Here is a 22,075-nt window from a genome sequence, read left to right on the forward strand (position 1 = left end):
CTCACCTGCATACGAGCAACAGGGCGTTCCTTCCTCAGGCGCTGAACCCTGGTCACTTGCTCTTCCGAGGCCGTAGTTTGGGACCCCACCAGCGTACAGAAGAGGGTCCACACGGCTGGCAGAGCTCCTGAGGGGCTGACAGGGGTGGCGGGACCCCGCCCCACGAGCAGGCAGCGCACCCGCCACCTCCCCCAGCTCCGCCCGCCGCCGCTGAAGAGGGCGTGACAGGGCCGGGTAGGGGGTGCGAAGGGAGCGGCGAGGTGGCGGCCAGGGCTTGCGAACAAGATGGCGCCGGCGGTGAGGGGGCTGAAGAGCCTGGTGTGGCAGAGTGAGTGTGGGGTTCCGTTCCGCGCCCCCCTCCCCGTGTTCCCCGGGGTTGGTAAGCGGCCTGGGGCCGCTCGGTGGGCCACGGCACGGCACGGCTGGCTGGGAGCCTTCGCCGCTGCGGCTGGGGCCACGCCTCCCAGTAACCCGGCGTTGGGGTCGGGGGTCCCCTGGCTGCCGAAGGTGGGGCCGGGGCACCTCTTGCCCGCAGCAGGCAGCGTGTGAGGGGCCGCGCTGCGTGTGGGAGCTGAGGCGGCGGGAGGGTGGTGCTGGGCCCCGGGCGGCTCTGTGGAGAGCCTGGTGAGCGGTAGAGGCTCAGGTGGTGATGGTTGTTTGCGCTGGTGACTGAGGGTGGCGGTCGCCGCCCCGCCGTGCTGCTGCCGCCTGCAGTAATAGCACCTGGATGGTAGCGTTTTTGCTTTATTTTAAGATAGGGGTAAACTATACCAGGCTGTAGCCAGCCGTGCCAGCTCTTGAAGAGATCAAACTGAAATCGGCTCGTCAAGGACTTCCTTGTGGCTTCCGAAATGGCAGTTTTGGAGAGTGCTTTGGAGAGTTTCCGGAAGAAAACGCTGAAGGTGTCCCCAGATACTTTTGTAAATGAACTGCAGGTTTTATTGCCGTATTTAGGAACAGGTTGTGCTGGTGTTTTGGTGCAGGAAATGAACTTGTAAGTACTCTAGGACCTAGTGGAGTAGAAAGGCTGTAGTATTCCAGGTACTGTGTAGACCTCTGGGGAAAGGCATTAGCAGCCACCTCACGCCAGGGTTAATTGTATTGAGGCTGTGACTCCATGAGCAGCTCAGCCAGTCTGGTGACTGTGTGTCATTGGAATGGGAAGGTCCCGCTGCCTTCTCCTCTGTGTTTTCCTCCTCCCACCTGCAAGCTCCATTCTGCTTGCTTGTGTCACTGGAAAACTGAAAAACAAGAAGAAAGCGGACTGTCCTGTGGTGTTCAGTTCTTTGTTGCTGGCAACTGTACCCTGGTCTCATGAGTTAGATCTCTTTGTTTAAAAACGTCACCTTTAGAGATCTCTACTTTTGCTCTTTTGCTTGTCCTGTCTTGCTGATAAGTCATGTGTACCTGTGACTGTAAAGTGATTGATTTGTCCTCAGACTTGGGCCTCAAAAGCACTAGTGCGTCATCAAGGCACATAAGGACTTATGAAAAGGGCGTTGCTGCTGTGGACAAAACCATCAGGAAAAAAGATTAAAGCAAGGGAAGAAGTGTTAATAGTAAAATATTTATAGTTCAAACTTCATAAAAAGCAATGAGTTTTTTTATGAATGTTTGTTAGCTAACTAGTTACACTTGTCTTTCCAAAACTACAACAACAATTAAAAATGATTAATTAAGTTTTAGGCAGTGTCCGGCACTTTGTTTATGGATAATTCAAGGCCATAAACTGCTGATTTCTAATGCTTGAGCAAATGTGGGGCTTTTTTAGGGCTGGTTTATCTGAAAATGATGTCACAGTGATGCTGATGCTTCAAGAAACAGCTTGGCAGTGTGTATCTAAGCAGATCTAGAACTTAATGAAAACTGGTTTGTGTATAACAGGAAGGATTCCAAATTGGAAGCAAGATAGAGGACAAATTTGGGGAATGGTAATTGTTCTTAGGAATTGTGAAAGAAGAAAAAGGTTCTGGAGAACTGAGCTTGAGTTCTGTTGTTTAGCAGCATGAACAAAATATACCAATTGCATACCTCTCAACGTTTTTTTGGGGGTTTTTTTTGTTTTTTTTTTCCTCAAAGAACTTGTAGACCAGTATTTTTGTGAGATTATTAGGTAAAGCAGAGTGAATGTTTTCTAATTTGCTATGAAGAATGCCAGTGCTGCAAAAAGTAACTTCAGCATATTGAAAAGCCAAAGCATAAAGTACTAATCTTTCAAAAAAACTTTGTTTTGTTAATGTGAAAGGGCCTGTGTAGAACATCTTTGTAAAATACAATAATGAGAACCATGAAGTATTGGAGCATCTTGGGAGTGTTGTGTGCTATGCAGTGCTGGAGTTAGTGAAAGTGAAACGAAATGAAGGCTGGATGAGCTGCTCAGCTGGAAGGAGCTGGTGAATTCTAAGGCTTTGGAAGTTGGGGATAGAGATGGAGTATCTTGCAGTAGTGTCATGCCAAAGGAACTTGGACATCAGTGAATATATGAATATTGATAAACACTGAAGAAATGGGTGTGCTTTATTGTATGTACACCTATACTGAAACTTCTTATGGTTCTTTCACTTGGCAGTGATCACAAAATGCATACTGGATTTGCTCATTTGTGTTTTAGGCTTCTGTTTCTATTACTTTCCTTTTTTCATTTGGGAATAAAGTTCAGCCATTTTAATGGACAGCAGTAGTCACTGCATTACTCTGAAGTTCTGTTTTCCAGTGGAAAGAAAGAGAACAGCATTTTTAGATTTCCTTGTTCCTATGTTAATAAAAACAAGTTTTTAAACATTCCCCCAAATCTTCTGACTTCTGATCTTACATTAATGGTTTGTATTAATTAAATTTGCATTATCCAGATTACCCCATTCCTGTAAGTTTCAGCTCATGTTACTGGTGATCTTTAAAATCTGCAGGTCATAACCAGGTGCTGACTCCTATTGCTGAATCCTGTACAAGCTTTTTTATTGACGTTTCTACCTAAGTTGTCATAGCAGGGAAAGATAATGGGTGTTTTATTTAAGATAACTTTCAGTTCCTGAAAAAACTGGCATTTTCTTAAGTTTATTTTGAAATTCTAGAGAAGGAACAAGGGCATATATTTTAAATTAGCATAGCATATATTTTAAATAGGTCTTTGTGGGAATGTGTGTTCCTTTTTTTTTTTTTTAGAGTAGCTTAAGAATAGTGCATGTGAACAATGTAATTAATGGAGGAGTTCATTAAAAGAATAGAAACAAAGTGGAATATTTGCAGTCTTGTAGTAATTCAGACTGATTTTTATGATTAATATTAGCAAAAATGGAAAATTGAGCTACATGTTTTTTGAAACAGACCAGGGCAGTTTTCTTAAGTCTTTTTAGGTCTTTAAACATACGAGTCAAAATGCTTGAATTTTTATAGTAACAATTTTATTGCTCTGACAGGCAAACTGTCTACCTCTGTGTCTTCTTACAGGGCTAAAATCATTGATATTTGATGACTGCAGAAAAGACGATGAATGGAAGGTATAGTTTTGGTATAAGTTTTGTTAGAATGTTAGAATCATTTCACCAAGCAACTGTATCACTTAGTACACAACAACTAAGTATCATTTAGTGGCTATCCCTATCCATTTAAAATGTTTTTCTATCCAAGTAATATATTTCAGTTCTGTTAACTTGGTTCTCTGTATAATACGTAGTGAGAAGTCTAAGGTCTAGTTTAAGAACAAACATCTCCATTCTTATCTCCATTCTTTTAAGTTCTGAAAAAAGAAAAAAAGAGAAACATTTCCTATTAATCTTCCCTTTTCCTTTGAAAGAGCTGTACCTTATTAATGTCAAAATTATATTACTAAAGTAGGCAGGAATTAAAAGACTTGTGTCAAAGTGAAAATTTTGAAAATATTTTCTAGTAAGACTAGTGGGGAAAAGCTACTTATTTAAGATGGAATGCATCTTTTGAAATTCTGTATGTAGGGAGCTGTCTTCTGATGCTATTTGAGATTAATTTCCCACTGTGAAATTGCTATATGCAGAGATAAAGAGATACTGAGTAATAAAATAGATTTCAGCCTCCAATTCCCATGGCAAGTTGTTAAGGAAATAACATGAATTTAATATAGCTGATTAATTTCTCTAAATACTTTTGTGGGTTTTTTTATTATGTTTAGGTAATTCTTTTAGACGATTACACTACTAAATTACTGTCACTGTGCTGCAAAATGAGTGATCTACTGGCAGAGGGAATCACGGGTAAGCATAATTCTTTTTAATACACAGATGGCAATATGCTAATAAGAAAAAGGGAGAGAATAAAATTGATGGTACCCTTGCAAGAAGTTGTGTAAATTTGATGAAAACAAGAGCTATGGGATATTAGACTAGCAGACTTTCTAGCTTGTACAGTTGTGATTATTTAAAAAAAATAATTCAAATATTTTTCTGCCTAGAAGCTAAAATTTATTTATTCATTGCATCTTCTTGTTAAAGATTGCTGTAAGGCTTTTCTTGGTGTTTGTCCTTGGTTTTGTACTTGTCTTTTTTGTTTGGTTTTGTGGTGGTTGTTTTGGGGGCATGGGTATTTGTTTGCCAATGTCCAGGGTAAATGAGAGTTTTCTGCCATAGAGTGCTTTTAAGGATATTATCAGTCAGTTGAAGTGATAAGGTAAAACAAAATCAGTAAAGAGTTAAGTGAATGTTTGTAAAACATATGAAAAGTGGGAAAAAAATGCAGAGCATAATGTGTCCTATAAATCAGTACTATCTGCTGCTTTGAATTAATTTATACTCGTTAACAGCAGAGTTAGGATACAAGGCCAAAGGAACTTAAATACTGAGACAAAATGAGAACAGGAGACAACAAACTGATGAGATGTCTTTGTAAGCAAGTGGATGTGGTGGAGGCAAGAATTTAAATTTGAGTTGTGTTGTGCATATTTTAGTCTCTTCCAAAACCAAGAGAGCTGTCTGTAATTAAAAAAAAAAATCTCAACAAAAACTTGAAACTATATGAAGTTACTTTAACTAGAGTAAATACATAAGCAACATTGACAATAATTAGATTGTCACTTTAAAAAAAAATTGTGAGTACTTTGTAGTGGAGTTTCTCACCTGATGGAATGTCTCTTCTGTTCCTTGATACTGGCAACTGTAAAAAGCAAATTATAGGTGGAGTGTGATAGATCTGTTATGAATATGCCTGTTCAGATAAGACTTCATATTTCTACTTGTAAATTTTCTGGGTTTTTCACCCCACAACTTAAAAAAGGATGTTTTTCCTATCCTAAAACGCTTTTCAAAGTTGCCTTTTTTGACTGACCTTTCTGTAATGTGTCATTCAGCCTGATTTTAAGATTGAAATTAATACACAAAATGTAAACTTCTTAGTTTTTACTTAGCTTTAGATGGAGATTTTTAGAAATACTTTTGTAAATATTTGGACTTTGCTGTGTGTCCCCAAGTTGGAAGGCTTATTCCAGCAATAACATGATCTGTCTGGAAGTACAGGAGCAAAGCTGCACAGATTTCACTTTTTGGAGTGTATTTTTAGTAATTAATACTAGTAATTAATAATAAGTACTTTTTGTTCTGTGTGAGAAACTTTCAATGAGCATGTATCCCATTCATCAGTAAGAAACCTTTTGTTTCTAATGAATACATTGCTGAAAAGACTCTCTTGTTCCTCGTTCGTTCCCCTCAAAATTACTGAGCAACATGAATCTCTGCATTTTCAAGCTAGAGTACTGCAACACTATACAGTAGTGACTTTATTAAACAAAGTAAACCAAGAGTTGAGTGAAGCTGATTTGCTGAAAATGTCTTAATTTGTGTCTGCAATTACAGTGGAACAGAATGAATGTGCAGGAAATAAGCAAAGGACAGAAGAGGCTGTAGTCCAAAATAATGCCCTGCATAATTTCATTCTCTCTCCAATGTGCTGGAAAAAGAACTATTGTGTTGAGACAGTTCTCTTGTGTTGATGTATCTTTCTGTGTGGTGGTAAAACTCTGCTTGTGTAGAATTGCCAGGAATGATTTAGTCCTACAAGCTTTGTTGACATGATGCTTGGGATTGGAGAAGTCTTGTAGTAACTTTCTGTATTTAAAGTAATAAATAGCTAAAAAATCAAGGTTCACTTAGCAGAAGATTGGTCCTTGCCAGTAATTTTGTGGACAACTTGATTGGTTTTATTTTTATAACCTCTATGTTAAAATATGTAAGGTGCATAAAGCTCTTAATAATAAAAATTTCTTATTTTGTAGTGGTGGAGAATGTATATAAAAACCGTGAGCCCGTCCCACACATGAAAGCAATATATTTCATAACTCCCACCAAAAAGGTTAGTATTTAAAAATAAGAGTAGCAAGATATTTCAGATGGAAAAAGAAATATTTTAAAATATTTATTTACCGTGTATATCCATGTGGCACTTAATGCTTGCATTTTCTGTTATCTTTAATATTCCATGATAGAAAGACATTGCACTGTCACCACAGGCTGTGCTGCACATGTGCACCTTCTGATAAATGGAGACAGTGTTTCATTGCTTGATATTTATAACCTCGCTGAAAGAGATGTTGTATCAAATAGTGATGCAATACTTTGAACAATGGAATTCAGAGTAATGGCTCTAATAAGAGGTCACTGTTACTACCTAAAAATTATTGAGAGAATACATCTCAGCATTGTTACAGGTGGAAAACGATGCAAGTGTTCTGCTTTTACTTCCTAAAGTGATCTTGGCTTTCTGTAATTATTATGCTTGGTCTGGAATTAAAAGTCTTCTACTTAAGTGTTTTGTTATATGTTGATTTGCAGTATTCCTAAGCAGGGCTGGGTATTTAACAGGGCAAGAGGAGAGGAAGGAGGAACTTTGGTTGTGTGAGTAAATGCAAAACACTAAAGTTGTTTTTTTTTTCTATTTCCCCCTTAAGTCTGTGGATGGACTTATTGATGACTTCATCACTAAATCATCGAGCAGATACAAAGCAGCATATGTGTATTTCACTGACTGTAAGCAAGCTTTTGTGTTGTAGTTTGATAACTTGATACATGTAAATAAGTAAGCTTCTCAACCTTCTTTTCTGTAGTTTCATACATGAAAATTTTGGGTCCTGTTTCTTGAGAAGGGGATTTGAGGCTCAAGTCATTAACTATATTTGGTTGCCAGAACATGGTCGCTATGCTGTGTGGCAATAGTAATTTCTTTTGCAATTACTAAACAATGTTGATCATTCCCCACCTCATCTTTTAATTTAGGAAATATAGTTTTATTTTTCAAGTGTCCAGTTCTCTCCTGTGTTGGAGAATGGCGGGGGGCTGACAATTCAAGTAAAACTGTGTATCTCATGTAAGCAATAATAATACTAAAAAAAACCCCCAAAAACCCTAAAACATGAGAATTTGATGCAAAACTGATGTTTTGTAATTGGTTATTAAGTAGTTTCTTCAGACTTGCAAGGCAACTCTTTTTCCCATCACCTGAAAGAAAGTGCCTACCTAGCCCTTGCATGCACAATGTAAATTGGAAAGCAGAGGCAATAAGTGCAAATGGGGCTGATGTGAGTGCCTTTTCCTCCGTGGTCAGTCAGCATGACTACAGTGGTGTGTAAAGAAGGGAAAACAAAAAAATACTGAAGGCAGAGACTGAATTGTGGTGCTCTCTGTAGATATCTGAATGGTGTGTATCTGCTACCATATGTTCTTCATGGAGTCATCAAGTTACTATAAAAAATTCTTGGGTTTCTTGTTTCATTTTATGATCCAGCAACTCTTATTCTAGGAAAATACTGATGTCTTGCTTGTCTTTGTTGCAAGTGTGGAAGCCTTCATTGGAACACTTGCCCAAGGTTTTCATGTTGAGAGGAGTTAGAAAAATAGTTCTGTCATATTCTCTCTAACTGTAGTAAGATCTGGCAATTTTTTTGTGTGTTACTATGACTTGATTTAGAGTTGTCTGTCTGTCTGTTCCAATGTCTGTAAGCTTATGTCCCAGCTGTTAAGTCACTTATGCAGAGATGATTTATACTTAATCTTTTTTTCCTTAGTTTGTCCTGATAACCTCTTCAATAAAATTAAGTCTTCCTGTGCAAAATCAATCAGGACATGCAAGGAGATCAACATTTCTTTCTTCCCCTATGAGTCTCAGGTAAGTTTCATTCTTTATCTCACCAGCAAAAATAGACTGGAAAACTGTTTTCAATGTTATTGACCCGATGACATGAAATAGAATATAGCTTTTTTTAGTTTTGTTTTTTACCTGACTATGAGACCTAGTGTAGTTTTTGGCATATTCCCAGTGCTTGCCTACATTTTTTTCAGATGAAAACATATTCTGTTTTACTCCAAGGTTTACTGTTTGTACTTGACCTCTTCACAAGAGTTGGATTCAGCTGCAGTACAGAGGTTAGAGAAGCAATGCATTCCCTAAGAGAAGGGAAGTATTCTCTTTTGTCTTTAGTAAGCAGTAAAGTTGGTTACTGCTGACACTGAGTTGCTATTTTGACAGACTGAGTAGGTCTGTGTGTAGGAATAAGAGTAAGTAGAGCTAACTACTTGGTGAAAATTCAAAAATGAGCAAATGGATGATAAGAACTGAAGAGGTGAGGGGAACAAAACCAAAGCCTCCAAAAAAGGCAACCAAAAAACTGTAACAACTTTGCAAACCTTTTATTGAGAGGAAAACATTTCAATGAAAAATTTGAGAGCACTGATAGAAACAAATAAATGTTTTCCACGTGAATATTGCATTGTGAATTTGTTGCACTTCACTCTGATACTCACTAATACAGTGGAGCCCTCAAATCCTGTCCACTACTGGGAGTTGTAGAACTCCCTGTGAATGTTTCCCACAAACCTTTCCTGTATTCTTCAAACTTTATGAACACATCAGGGTTCAGAATTCTTACGTATACCAGGTGAACATAGGTGAGGTTGCTCCTATCCAGATTGTATTGTGATGCAGTTCACTAGTTAGAAGACACACTTCTTTTTCTAATAAAGCTATCAGATAATAATTAGTATGGTGGTTTGTTTATCTGTTTTCCCACTGTGTTGATGTTTCTAAGCTTTCTTTCAAACTGGTTTTGGGAGTTCTTCTAGAGCTGGTCTTAAGAGTTTTGTAGCTTCCTCTACTGAGTAAGACATACAAAAAATTTGTAGTTGTAGTTTTCTGTAGTATTTACCATTAAACCAGAAATAGGAACTGCTTTTCTAAAGTTTAAAATAAGCAGCACTTAGCCCAAGCAGCACTTAGTCTCTTGGTTTTAGTTTAGTTTTGCATTCCTGGTATTGTGGTTTATTGAGATAATTTTGAATTTTTAGCATCAGAACAGACAATGTTAACGGCTTTTCATAATTAAAAATCCCTAGGCCTGCTTTCTTTGATAAGAGTAAATAATCAGATTGGACTCTGGGCAAAGTCTAAATGACTATTGAATGAAACAAACATCCTTATCTGGATGGACATTCCTCTTTTGCTCTGTAATTACAGAGTCCACGTGCAGCTGGTGATTTGTTTATTAACAACAAAGTTTTTTCCATGTTTGCATTCAATTTACTAAACTTTTTATTTGCAAATTTTTTATTTTGTGTATTATTAAACAGCTTTTTTCCAAGATTTAATGCATTTAATGAATTAAAATTCTTGGAGATGAAGGATTTTTATAGCAAAAATGCAGTATGTAAAATTCTATTTTAAACTTAATTATGATCATTCTGGTATTGCATTGTATGGCTGTGTATGAGACACTGGATGGTATTTAGCTTTGCTTGTTTTGGGTCCCTCAGTGTAGACAGTAAGCAATTTGAAAAATGTAATTTACATAGGGGAGGAGAGTAATAAGGAAAACAATGTAAGAACAGGAAGTAGATGAGTTTAACAGGAGAGAGAAAAAGGACTGAAGCATAGGTTTGTTTTTTTCTTTTCCAATATACTATGTATGAATTTTTGTTACAGAATATAGTTTTAAAGGATTCTTTTACCACGTATTGTAGGAATACATAGTTTAAGCTTTTTTTTTTTTTCTTTTTTCTTTCTTGGTTGTGCTTCACACAGGTATTTACTCTCAATATCCCAGATGCATTCTACCGCTGTTACAGTCCAACTCTGGAAAAGACAAAGGATAAAGATGCTGTCATGGAAGTGATGGCTGAACAAATTGTTACCTTGTGTGCCACACTAGATGAGAATCCAGGAGTGCGATACAAAAGGTGAGGCAAAAATCATGTTGGATAGTGTTGTTGCTTTCACTTCTAGCACTTCCCACATTGTTTGGTAATAGCTTGAGGCTGCAGCATAGTTTCTTTTCTTGTGGATTAATAGTTTTTAATCCACAGCACTGAAGTATGGAATCTTAGGAATTTGTGAAGTGTAGGCAGAGCAGTGGATTATTTCTCTGTGTGTATGAATTTAACAGAACTTGCTGTACCCTATTGTGCTATGAAATTTTTGTTTCATGTTTGGTTAGTAGGATGACACTCATGTGGCATTCTAATACACTGCATGCATAGGCCTGTGACAGAACTGCTTCATTTGGTAGTTCTGCAGCTCCACTTGGCATCAAGGAATCTATAAATTGCTGAGGAAGATGGTATCAGGACTTCTTTGTAGTACAGGTATTCAGGAGAATGCTCCTTTTGAGCTTTGACAGAGTGCATAGAGTAGTATCTTGGAAGATGAATTGGGCATCTGAAATTATGCTCAGGAATTGCTTTCTGTGGTGTAACATGAAGTGGTGCCTTATTCTCTGTGAAGGTAACAAGGAATTTCTTTTCTTTCTTTTTCTTCTCTCGTTTCCTGCCTCTGAATGAGACTTTTAGGTGCTGGGCCATATGCCAGCTTATGTCAGTCTTTTGCCTGAAGCTGTTTCTACTGTGTGAAATACCTGAAGCATTCAAAGAGTGGAATCATAATGTAAGACTGAAAATACATTGGAAATACTTAGCATGGAGCTCAGAAACTACTTGTGAAACCAGAGGGCCAGTCTAGGCAGTTCTTTCTGTTTTAAAGGTAGCATTTTATTAATATGATGAAGAAATTTAAGTTATTTTTGCATGTTTCTTTTTTTCCCCAGTGGACCATCTGATAAAGCCAGCAAACTTGCACAGCTTGTTGAAAAGAGTCTTGAAAACTACTACAGAACTGATGAGAGAAGCCAAATAAAGGTAGAATGTGAACTAAAATGTTTGCTTCTTTTTTTTATAAGTCTGGGGAAAAATAATATTTGGAATATGTTTTAACAATACATTATATAAAACCTGATTTTATTTATTAATAAAGGTAACTGGTTGCCATGCAGTTGTTTTTGTGTATGAAAGCAACTTAGAGGTAGTAACTGATACAGTAAATCTATACATAAGCAAGTGTAATCTGTGTGATCAAACTAATTGTACTTGAAAAACTGGCCCTATGATGGTGTAGGGAATGATACAGACATGAAGAGAAGTGAATAACTTCTGTTTTAATATCACACTTCACAGGGCAATGGGTAGGAAGGACTTCACTACCAAAATTAAATGTCTCCCATTAAGAGACCTATTGTCCACAGAGACACAGATTTTCATTTTAGTAGTGTTTTTGGTCTGTCCCTACAGATGAAGGCAGATTAGGGCAGCTGCCTAAAAGCAGAAGTATGTGGTAAACCATTCTACAGTAATAATAAATGTATCTGGTGCTACTGCCACTCTGCTAAGCCTCAAAGTGAAGCCTTCAGTTGAATGTTTTGAGGTTACCTATTCTGTGCTGGAATAGAAAAATAATTACAAAAATCAGTGGAGGCCTTTTTGTGTTTGTGTGTTTTCTTAAGCTTTTTGTTCATTAGGTGTCATTACCAAATTGCAATGGTCTTAAGAGCATTGCCTTAAAAGTAGTACTTAAAGCTACTGTGTTCTGCTTATCATTTAAGTGTTTCTATTCATGTTGATAAACACTTGGTCTATACTTCCAAGTTTTTTCAGTTATTTTCCAAGCCATGTCTGCAGTGCTGTAAATTTAAATAACTTTAGCATGCATTAACTTTACACTGTATGTCTTAACTTTACATATTTTTATGGCTTTCTAGGCTAAAACCCACTCCCAACTAATAATACTTGATCGTGGCTTTGACCCTGTGTCAACTGTACTTCATGAACTCACCTTCCAGGCAATGGCATATGACTTGATACCAATTGAAAATGATACTTACAAGCAAGTACTCCTTTAAAAAAAAAAATTAAATACTTTATTGTTGATTATAAGATCTATGGAATAGTTCAGCTGAATTACACCATAGCAATGTTAGCTGTTTATATTACATGAGTTACTTCACTTGCTATTTAGTCTTCCCTCTTGGATTTGTAATTTTCTCTTTGTTAACTTCCTAATTTAGTGGAGATAAGGTAGGATCTAATTAGCGTTTTTGCTAGGATTTGAGTCTAATAAATTACATTTTTAAAAAACCAAAACTTCTATACTAGAAGGAAAACCTTAGTAGTGCATATTCAGATTTTCTTATCTTTTCTTCTTAATTCTCAACCTTCTTAGCCCAGTAAGGCAAACAAGACCAGTAGTACTGAGAAAAAGTTTAGTTGTGTCTTACAAGTGCTCACCTTTTTACCTCCAGTTATATCATTTGTGTAGTTGTTAAAATTTACTGATGTGCATTTACAGTAGAAAGATATAAACCATGTGCAGTTTATAAGTGTTATTTTATCAGTGCTTGTAGTAACATGACATTGTTTTGAATAAGGTCCTTATTTTGCTATTGGATTGTTTGGACAGTAAAGATTTTGGTAAGATTTTGCTTTCTAATGACCCACTACAGTGAAAGAGATCCAGTTGCATCATTATTTAAGTGATCAGGAATGTTTGTTCTCTATCAGAAACACTGAGTAAATGTTTACATAGGAAATGTAGAATTCTATGAATCTGAAATTTCTGGGTATGAAAATGTAGCAGAGTATGTTTTCTAGGTAGTCATGATCTGACTTCTGCAACTAATCTTGTAAATTTTTTATATTTTTCTGCTTTCTGGCTGCCTAAACTTGTGAGTTTCTGTAAATGTGAAAAATTTTCTTTAGATTGATTGCTGTCTAGCTTCATATATTACTGTTTGGAGAAAAGTAAAAGTGGTCTGTAGTGTTCTGAAGCATGTCTCTGGTGTATATTAGGTAGTTAGTCCTCTGTCTATTTTGTGGATGAATGGGACTTGATTTGCCTGTAGAGTTACAAAATGTCTTACAGTAGATGCAGCAAGCTCCACTTTGCAATCTGAGTGTGTGTTACTTTGCATGAACTGGCATGTGAAGCCACAGGGAAGTTGACATTGGAGAGAAATTGATGTGCATGTAAATGTGTGATTGAAACTCTAGTTACTGCTGGCTTAAATGAATATCCAGAAGCAGTTGCCTCAAAGAATCATTCTGAAATTCATCTGCTTTTTCTGTTTGCAGAGAATCTTATGTGAAATTATATTGTGTTGAACACTGTCTTGGCTTATAAGTGAAAACCTGTGTATGTAACTGCTAGCACCATGCATTTTTATTAAACCATAACAAGTAATACTTTCAATGAGTTACAAAAATGAGGGTGGGAATGGGGGGGAATTCCAAACCAAACAACTATCTGAATTTTCTCTTGGAAGGTACAAAACAGAAGAAGCTGCTGGCAAGGAACGGGAGGCAATTCTGGAGGAAGATGATGACCTCTGGGTGAAGATTCGGCACAAGCACATTGCAGATGTGATAGAGTATGTATATAAGATAAGATAACAAAAACTGGTTAAAAAAGGCAAGTTATAAAAGTTTCTTTAAGAGGCAATTTGAGCTGTTAATAAAGTTGGAACAGAGGCAGCAGTGAAGATGGTTTGAAATATAGAGTGCATCCTGCTAAATGGTGCTGGGAGGAAAACATATTTTCATAAATACAGTATGTACAGAGGTCTGCAATTTTACCAGTGTTATTTACACTTACTGAGGAAAAATGGGAATAAAAGTATTTCCTGGCAAGTATCTTGTAATCTTTAAAATCTGAAAGGATTATTGTGTGTAAAGTACTAGGAAGTTAATGCATCAAATGAAGTTATGCAGATATCATTAACATAATGTTTAACATAATGTTTCCTTTGTCAAAACCTACTCTCTTCTCTGAAGATGACCTGTATTTGCAGCTTTTGCTTTTATTCCGTTCTTATTGTACAGTTCTTTTAAGATTTTAAGTAAAGATTGTAGGAAAAGATTTAAGAATTGTGGTGCTGTAGCATTTGATTACTTTCCTTACTTTTTTTTTTAATCAGGGAAGTACCAAAACTTTTTAAAGAAGTTGCAGCAAAAAGAAAAGCAGCAGAAGGGAAAGTAAGTTGTTTTTCATTATAATTTAATTGTATCCAGCTGGTGACATCTATGTATTTCATGAACCCATTACAGAAATTTAGGCTTATCTCAGTGGCAGTTTTTGGGTAATGGAGAAGCAAGGCTGCAACAGGAAGGGATATAAGGATGTCAAATATTGGGCAAAAGAATTTCAACTTGAGTAATTTCTTCACAGTTATCAGTATCTGCTCTGGCCCAGTTAATGAAAAAGATGCCACACTATCGAAAAGAAATTAGTAAGGTAAGGGGTCTTCTGTAACTGCAACTTCACAATCCATCATTTTGTACACAATTGTTGAAATTTTTTTTTTTTTTTTTTTTTAATAGCAAGCTGTCCATCTTAACTTAGCAGAAGATTGCATGAAGAAGTTCAAATGTAATGTAGAAAAGCTCTGTAAAACTGAACAGGTATGCTTAAAAAATACAAACCAAATGACAAACGAAAATGCAGCTTTTGTGTTTTCTTTTTAACTCACAGATGTAGTGTGTGTCTTGTTTGGTTTCTTTTTGTAATCAATTTTTGAGGTAGTAGTATTAAAACTACATGAGGTGTACAATGCTAATAAAAGATGTGATTTTAGATTCTTGTTGTTTTGGCTTTGAATCTGGCTGCTTTGTGTAAGGATTATCTCTTTAAAACTCCTATGAATTTCTGCAGAAGCAAGCACTTTTAAATTGTACAAGAAAGGCACCTGTTAGGATGAGGCATTACATTGTAGTACTAATCTGAAGTTAAAAATTATAATTTGTATTGATGTGTATTCTAGATGCCAAAGAATTTTAAGTATTTAAGTGTTATGTAGTGTTGATATAATGCTGTAACTATTGAAATAATTATGTCAAAGACTTTTCATTCTGAGATTAAATTGTTGTGGCTTGATTGTTCCCTGAAACCTGTGGTTTCATAAAAACACACTTCAGAACACCAAAAACAATGTGCGTGTTTTTAATAACTATTCACTAAAACTTTTTTTTTTATTTTGTTTTAGGACTTGGCTCTTGGAACTGATGCAGAAGGTCAAAAAGTGAAAGATTCAATGAGAGTCCTTCTACCAGTTTTGCTCAGCAAAAGTCATGAGAGCTATGACAAAATTAGAGCTATTCTCCTGTATATCTTTAGCACAAATGGTATGATAAGCTACCTGATTTTTTTTTCCATCTTTTTTTCCTCTATTCTATGGACTCTGATTCAAGTTTTGTGATAGTCCAGTATTTTTAGTGAGCTTACAGCTCTATATTGGAGTTAATGGCCAAGTTTGGAAGAAGTAGTGTCCCTCTTTCTTAGTTTCTTCCTTAGTAGTGTCCCTCTTTCTTAGTTTCTCCTTATTACTGATAAGGAGTTAAGTGATTTGGTACGAATGCGGATCCATACAGTGCTTGGATGCATGCAACAGTTTAAATTTTCTCCTTTTCTAGTAGTATTGAAGCTGTTAAAGGGGGATGTCCATTGCAACCTGAAAATGAAGTCAGCGGGGAAGAATTTATAGTAGAAGAGCAGAAATTGCCAGAATGTGGGTCTCAGGAGTGTATTAAAATATTGATTTTTTTGGTCTAAAAAATGGGCCATTAAACAGAATTTTATTTAAATATATTATCATGTTAAACACTAGAATAGACTGGTCAAACAATCAAAACTGAAGTCTTGGACTAGACAACAGCCCAGAATGTGTGACAAAACTGGTCCTAAAGTCACATGTCAATTAAGCTGTGTGTTTTCCTTATATTGAAGGAACTACCCAGGAGAACTTGGACAAGCTGATCCAGAATGTACAAATAGAAAGTGATAGTGATATGATACGAAATTGGAAATACCTTGATGTTCCTGTTATTGCTTCAGTAAGAATGTATTTATTTATTTTGCAAATTCTTGGTGCCCAAGCACTTGCCTTGTTTTACAGCTCTCTCAGCAGCTCCTAGACCATTATCCTGGTCTGTCTTTTGTGTTTTTTTCCATGGAGGCTGGCATTTACTAGGAATCCTTGAAGGAACCTAGGAATTCTTGAAGGTGTCTAATGTCTAATGTGCTATATGTCTAATAGCACTTAAATAAAACATGAATAATTTTCAAAGTAAGGTACTTGTGATGTTTCCCCTAAAATCATCAGTGTATCCTGAATTCTACATGTATTAACTGTTCTTCTTTACTGTTCACAGTTTAAAATTTCCTATTGATTACCCCCCCACTTGCTACTAACATTAAATAAGTTATATTAAAAAATTACACTGTATAATACAATTGTGTTTTGAAAATCTTTACAGCCTGCTGCTCAGCAGCATAAATACCCAAGAAGGGACCGTTCTTCAGAAGAAACTTATCAACTTTCTAGGTGGACGCCTGTTATCAAAGATGTCATGGAGGTAAATTAGACCAATTAATTAATTCATGGGTACAGTGCAGAAAGTTACTCAAGTGAGCAGTTATAGTCAATCTTTGGAGCTAATTTTGTTAAATAAATCTGTTAAGAGTTGTGTTGCCTGTAATATAGAGCATTTGGACTGCTGTGTGTTAGTGTTTCTTATTGGAGGTTTTAAACTTGAAGCAATTGGAAGTGAAAGCAAAAAGCCTTTTTCAATAGCTTGGACTGTGATTGGCAGTGCTAAGTGTAGTTTATAGATCTGGATTTTTTTTTCCAGTGGGTCTTCAAACTGTAATTCAAATCTAAACTATAGAGCAGTAGAGGCTGGAGGATGTTACTGTCAGAAGCATAGTTGCTTTGTTTTCAAAAACATCAGATTTCAGACAGAATATAGTGTTCACTAGACCTTTAGTGTGAGCCAGTGCTGTCAGTCGCAGATTCTTGGTGACTTTCACACTTCTATTTGTGTTTTCAGGGACCTTAACTTCTCTCATATAGTTCTGGAGAAACATTAATATTACACTAGGGTAATCATTACATTTTTTATTTTTATACATTACTCTCTATTACAGAGGAAAAGCTACTAGTGAAATCTTGAGAGTTAAATTAATACTATGTTGATAACAAAATCATATGTATTTACAATTCATTGTGATATACAAAAGCCTTGTAATCTTAGCATTCCATGGTTTAGCTTTTTGCAGCGGTGTTCATGTAGTGCTGATTGTTATTGGCTGTAAGAAATTGCATGTGCTGGTATTAAAGGTCAATTAGACATCCTTACTGGAAGTTGAAACTTGGTGGGCTTTAGGTCTATGTGACTGTTTAAAGTTTGCCTTGGTTTTGTCTTTCAGGATGCTATAGAGAACAAACTAGATTCAAAAGACTGGCCTTATTGTTCCCCATGTCCTCCTACCTGGAATGGTTCAGGAGCAGTAAGGTAAATAGTTTAATATACTGGAACATAATTTACCCATTCCTCTGTATTTTTATCATATATGTTGTAAAGTGTTAGACAAGTGTGCTTACTAAGCAGTGGAACCACTTATATAAGGTAATGTTAATGTTTAAAACCTGTATTTTTCTTTCATCTAAAATGTATTGAACTTGGTTGTTAACTCTTCCGTAGCTTTTTATTTGTACAAATAGTATTTTCATGTTCCCAGAATGAGAAGTTTAAGCCACTGAGCTTTTTAGTGTGAAGTAGTTCCAGGAATGGATTATCAGTACACTGTGACTTTGGAGAGAAGAATGTTTTCCTTTAGTCTAAAAGTGATTTCTGCAGTAGTAGTTCCCATAAGGTAAGTTCAGCTTCTGTAGGCCCTTTCATTAGAGAATATGGGCCTGTTAGGTATTTGATCCCTGTAAGCAGGGTGTGGTTTAGAGATGTCCAGAGAAGTTGGAGGTCTTGGAATGAATTATCTGCTAAGGAATGTGAAATGGAGTGTTCCATGTACTTGCATATTTACAGAATAGCACTGAGAGGTGATTTTAGAAATTTTTTTTTTTTTTTTTTTGGTAGCTTGCTAGCTTCTGCTGTCTCTTCTTTCCCCTTTTTTAATCCCATTGGCTCTTGAAACTCGTGACCAGTATCTGCCAATGTGACAGCTTTATCACTTGTGGTACTGTTATTTAAATGGTGGAACAGATTAGAAGTGATTAGGGTGTTTTTACTATAGGAATTCTCACTGTGCTGGAATTGGTAGGGAGGGAAATCCGTGTATCCTAAATGTGGAGGACACACTTGAATTGGAACTCGTACTTCACTAAATTAAATAAAAGATCCAGAAACATAGCCTTAGGAAAATAGTTATGTGACTTGCTGTACTAACCAAATTGTTGATGTGTCCTCATATTCCTGGATATGCACTGAGAGCAAGGTAACACTAAGGGGAAGTGACTATATGTTGTAACTGATCTCTGTCCTATAGGCTAGTGAAAATTGTCTTTTAGGCACCCTAGAGAAGAGATCAGCACTGCAAATGATTTAATCTGAATCTGCTATTAGTGTATGTATGATAGAAAGTATATTTTAGAGCTTTGGTTTTGTTTCTAGCTCTGAATCTTATTTGATAACAGATTTTTTTTTTTTTTAGAGATTCTGTTCATATTTGGAGAATGAAAAACCTAGGACTAGCTTCTCCAAATGAACTTGTCATAAAAAATGAGCAACCAAAATTGCTAGCATGCAGAATTCAGCTACTTGGTGAAGTCCTTTGTGTGCGAGCTGTCTGCAACAACATCTGTGTTTTGCATATATTCCCCTTTGCACAGGGGGAAATTGTTAAATTCTTTTTTGTTAAAATTCTTTTAAGTTATCAATTTGTCCAAGTTGAAATTTATAATCAAACCATGGTTTGTGTAACAGAACTTGTTACTGCTAAGTGTATACTTTTTACCAAAATTAATCAATAAAATTAAATAAATGTCATGTAATGAAATCTTTTACAGCGCACGCCAGAAACCCAGAGCGAGTTACCAAGATGAGCGTAAGAACAGCGCGAGGCTGATCATCTTTGTCATTGGGGGAATTACATATTCTGAGATGCGCTGTGCTTATGAGGTTTCTCAAGCCTACAAATCCTGTGAAGTTGTTATTGGTAAGCTTGCCTTGGGAAAAGGGGGGTGTGTAGGGATTTACTACTTAAATTTTGCTAGTTAGCTCAGTAAACTAACACGGTAGCCAACGTATTTCTTAATTCTAAATACTTAAAAGTATTTTTTCAGTTTATCTAGGATGCTTGATGTTTTGGCTTTTGTTGTGGAGGTTTTTTGGTTTTGTTTGGGGCGGTGTTTTTTATTGGTAGGTTTTTTACTGGGTTTTTTTTTTTTCAACAAGATATTAAGGACAACAAATACAATTAGGCTCTACAGAAGAATGATGATTAATTACATGAGAGAAATATATTATTAAAGTAACCTGGCATACAGCAGAAAGAATCTCAATAGAACTTCTCGCATTACAGTTGCCTCAAACTTCAGCTATACTTAACTATTCTCAATGCTTTTGGAGGCTGTAGAAGGTCTGTCAGACTACTGCAGATTTATTCACTTTGGGAGGAAGGGAAGACAAGTTTTTTTATTTTCCTTAAAAAGAACCCAAAACATAAAATCTGCCCCAAGCAAAACAAAACCAACCCAAAATACTTCTTCACTGTAGCTCTGTTGACTTTACATCAACATCTATGTCTTCTTGTGGTTTGTTTAGAGACTTTGCACAAACCACACCATGATTTATGGCTTTTGTCCTGAAAACTGGAGTAATCTCCCTAATCTTACAATTCAGCAGTAAATGCATGAATTACCAGCTGGAGTGGTAATCTCTCAGTACTTTAGAGGCAGCAAATGCTTGTTCCATGAGCTGCTGTGCTTCAAAGAAATGTTTCTTGTGGTGCTGTTTAAATTTTGGTGCCAAAACACTTGCATATGTGATATATCAAAACAGAGCTCCTAGATACAGAGACAGGTATCCATCTGCAGTGGCAGTTTATGTTCAGGTGCAGAGTCATCTAAAGTATTCTAAATTGCTTGAAATGCCTCTGCCTGGTAATATGAGTCTTGAGTTTTAAAAAGGATTAAATCCATCTACCCTGCTTTAAAATAAATGAATGCTATTTCCTATTATAACCTTGATTCTGAGATCTAGAGTTTATTTTCCTAAAAATGGAGTGAGTGTTGTAAGTGCATTTGCGTGTGTATGTTGTTTATTATTTGGTTTATTTTTTGTTGGCAGGTTAAATTATTTGTGGTTGAGATAGTTTAATGCTGGTCCTTGTTTTGAGTTGCAGTAGAAAGACTAGGACAACAGGAATGCAGTTTACCAAGACTGTTTCTTCACCTGAGACTTGTTTACAAAAACATGTTTAGTGTAGGTCACTCACTGTAGTATCTGGCAGTAACCACAGAACCATCTTCCCTTTTGTTTAGAGGTGGTTCTTGAGGTTTGTTTGTAATCCTGATTTCTAAGGGAAGGTGACAACTGCCCAATTTCCATGTTGCTTACTGCAAGATGAAAACCTTCCTGTATTCCTGATTCAGCACTTGAGGAATATTGGGAAAGCTCCAGGTTCAAGACATCTCTTATCTTCACCAATCTTTCAGAGGATGGGTAGACTTACTGCTGGCTGGGGACAAGTGTGTACAGAGCAAATGGCCCAGGTTCAATCCTGTACTTAAAACCAGGCAGAAGAGGGACTTGGAACTTGTATGCAAAGTAGTGTCCTAATCTGGATGTCTCTGTGTGTGAAAGAGGGACACTGTCTACATAATGGTGACACATATTTATATAACACTTTATACAATAAAACATGAAAACACAGCTGTTGTACTTTGCAATTTTACAGCTATAGTGAAAAATACTGGCATGTAACTGACATTTTTAAACAGGGAATTTCTAGAAGCAGAATTTAAGACTGATAAAGTTAATACTTGTGTTCTTTTGTCAGGTTCTACTCATATTCTTACTCCTAGAAGACTACTGGATCAAGTCAAGAGCCTTAGTAAACCGAAGGATATGGTCTCCATTAAGAATGAATAGAAATTGTGGTGTTTATGGTATATTTAGGAAGACATGACTTGTTGGGGAAGACAAATAATATGTATATAGTCTTATGGAACTGACTTTTCACAACATGTTTCTGACTAACGGAATGTTGTAATTTAAATTTGCTGCTTTTTAGGGACTAGAAGACAGGGAAAAAACCACTTATGTTTAAGTCGTATTTATTATCAACAGTGTTACACTGTAAGTGCTTTTTCAAAAGGGCATGTTAATTTCTAGCAAATAATGCTAAAAGCTATCGTGATTATATATAAACTGGAATTGTTTTTGAGAACTGTGAAACCTTTCTATAATAGAGTATATTTCTAAAAATAACTAAATAAAAAAGGGCCTAGGTTTGTAGGTAAAGGCTTCAGAAGAAAATTTGTAAATAAGAGCTTATGGTAAAAATATTTCACACAAATGTAATGCCTCAAACTGTAATTTTCTGCAAAATAAATAACTGAAAATTCTCTAAATATATGTAATTATGAAAAATCAAATTTTTTTGAGATGGTGGTAGACAAAGTAGGAAGTTAATGCTGGAAGTACTAAATACAAACATAATAAATAACTTTGGAGAAATGTTGTCAGCTGTGCACTCAAGTATACTTTACATTTAAGAATATACAGGGGTCATTACTAAAGCTTTTTAAAAAACCTTAATATCTTGGAAAGTTCCTTATGATTGTGTCCACCTGGTCTGTCTCTTTAATAAGCTGAATTTCTGTGATACAGAATTTGAAAAATTTCAAGCATAAATTCTTTTTTCTTGAGGCAGTAGGGGCAGGGGAAAAGAGATAAAAGGTAAGCGTATGGATTAATCTTTCATATGGGTTCATATTTTATAAAAGAAA

General features: G+C 36.2%; 1 protein-coding gene across 2 annotated transcripts; it reads left to right on the forward strand.

Moving 5' to 3' along the window:
• The first annotated feature begins 1 nt into the window (after window position 1).
• STXBP3 (syntaxin binding protein 3) lies at window positions 2-21,697 on the forward strand. Of its 2 annotated transcripts, XM_071750981.1 has the most exons (19): window positions 2-328; window positions 3,448-3,497; window positions 4,145-4,226; window positions 6,236-6,312; window positions 6,908-6,986; window positions 8,021-8,121; window positions 10,030-10,184; window positions 11,048-11,138; window positions 12,035-12,159; window positions 13,595-13,699; window positions 14,246-14,303; window positions 14,497-14,562; window positions 14,649-14,729; window positions 15,311-15,449; window positions 16,051-16,157; window positions 16,581-16,679; window positions 17,533-17,618; window positions 19,130-19,278; window positions 21,124-21,697. In XM_071750981.1, exons 1-19 carry the CDS (start codon window positions 286-288, stop codon window positions 21,213-21,215), a joined length of 1,785 nt encoding a protein of 594 aa, XP_071607082.1. In that variant the 5' UTR covers window positions 2-285; the 3' UTR covers window positions 21,216-21,697. The 2 variants fall into 2 exon arrangements, with proteins under 2 accessions (XP_071607082.1, XP_071607083.1); XM_071750982.1 differs by lacking the exon at window positions 4,145-4,226 and having other exon boundaries at window positions 252-328.
• The last annotated feature ends 378 nt before the right edge of the window (window positions 21,698-22,075 follow it).

The sequence above is a fragment of the Heliangelus exortis genome, chromosome 8 (genome assembly GCF_036169615.1).
Source record: "Heliangelus exortis chromosome 8, bHelExo1.hap1, whole genome shotgun sequence".
Classification (NCBI taxonomy): Eukaryota; Metazoa; Chordata; class Aves; order Apodiformes; family Trochilidae; genus Heliangelus; species Heliangelus exortis.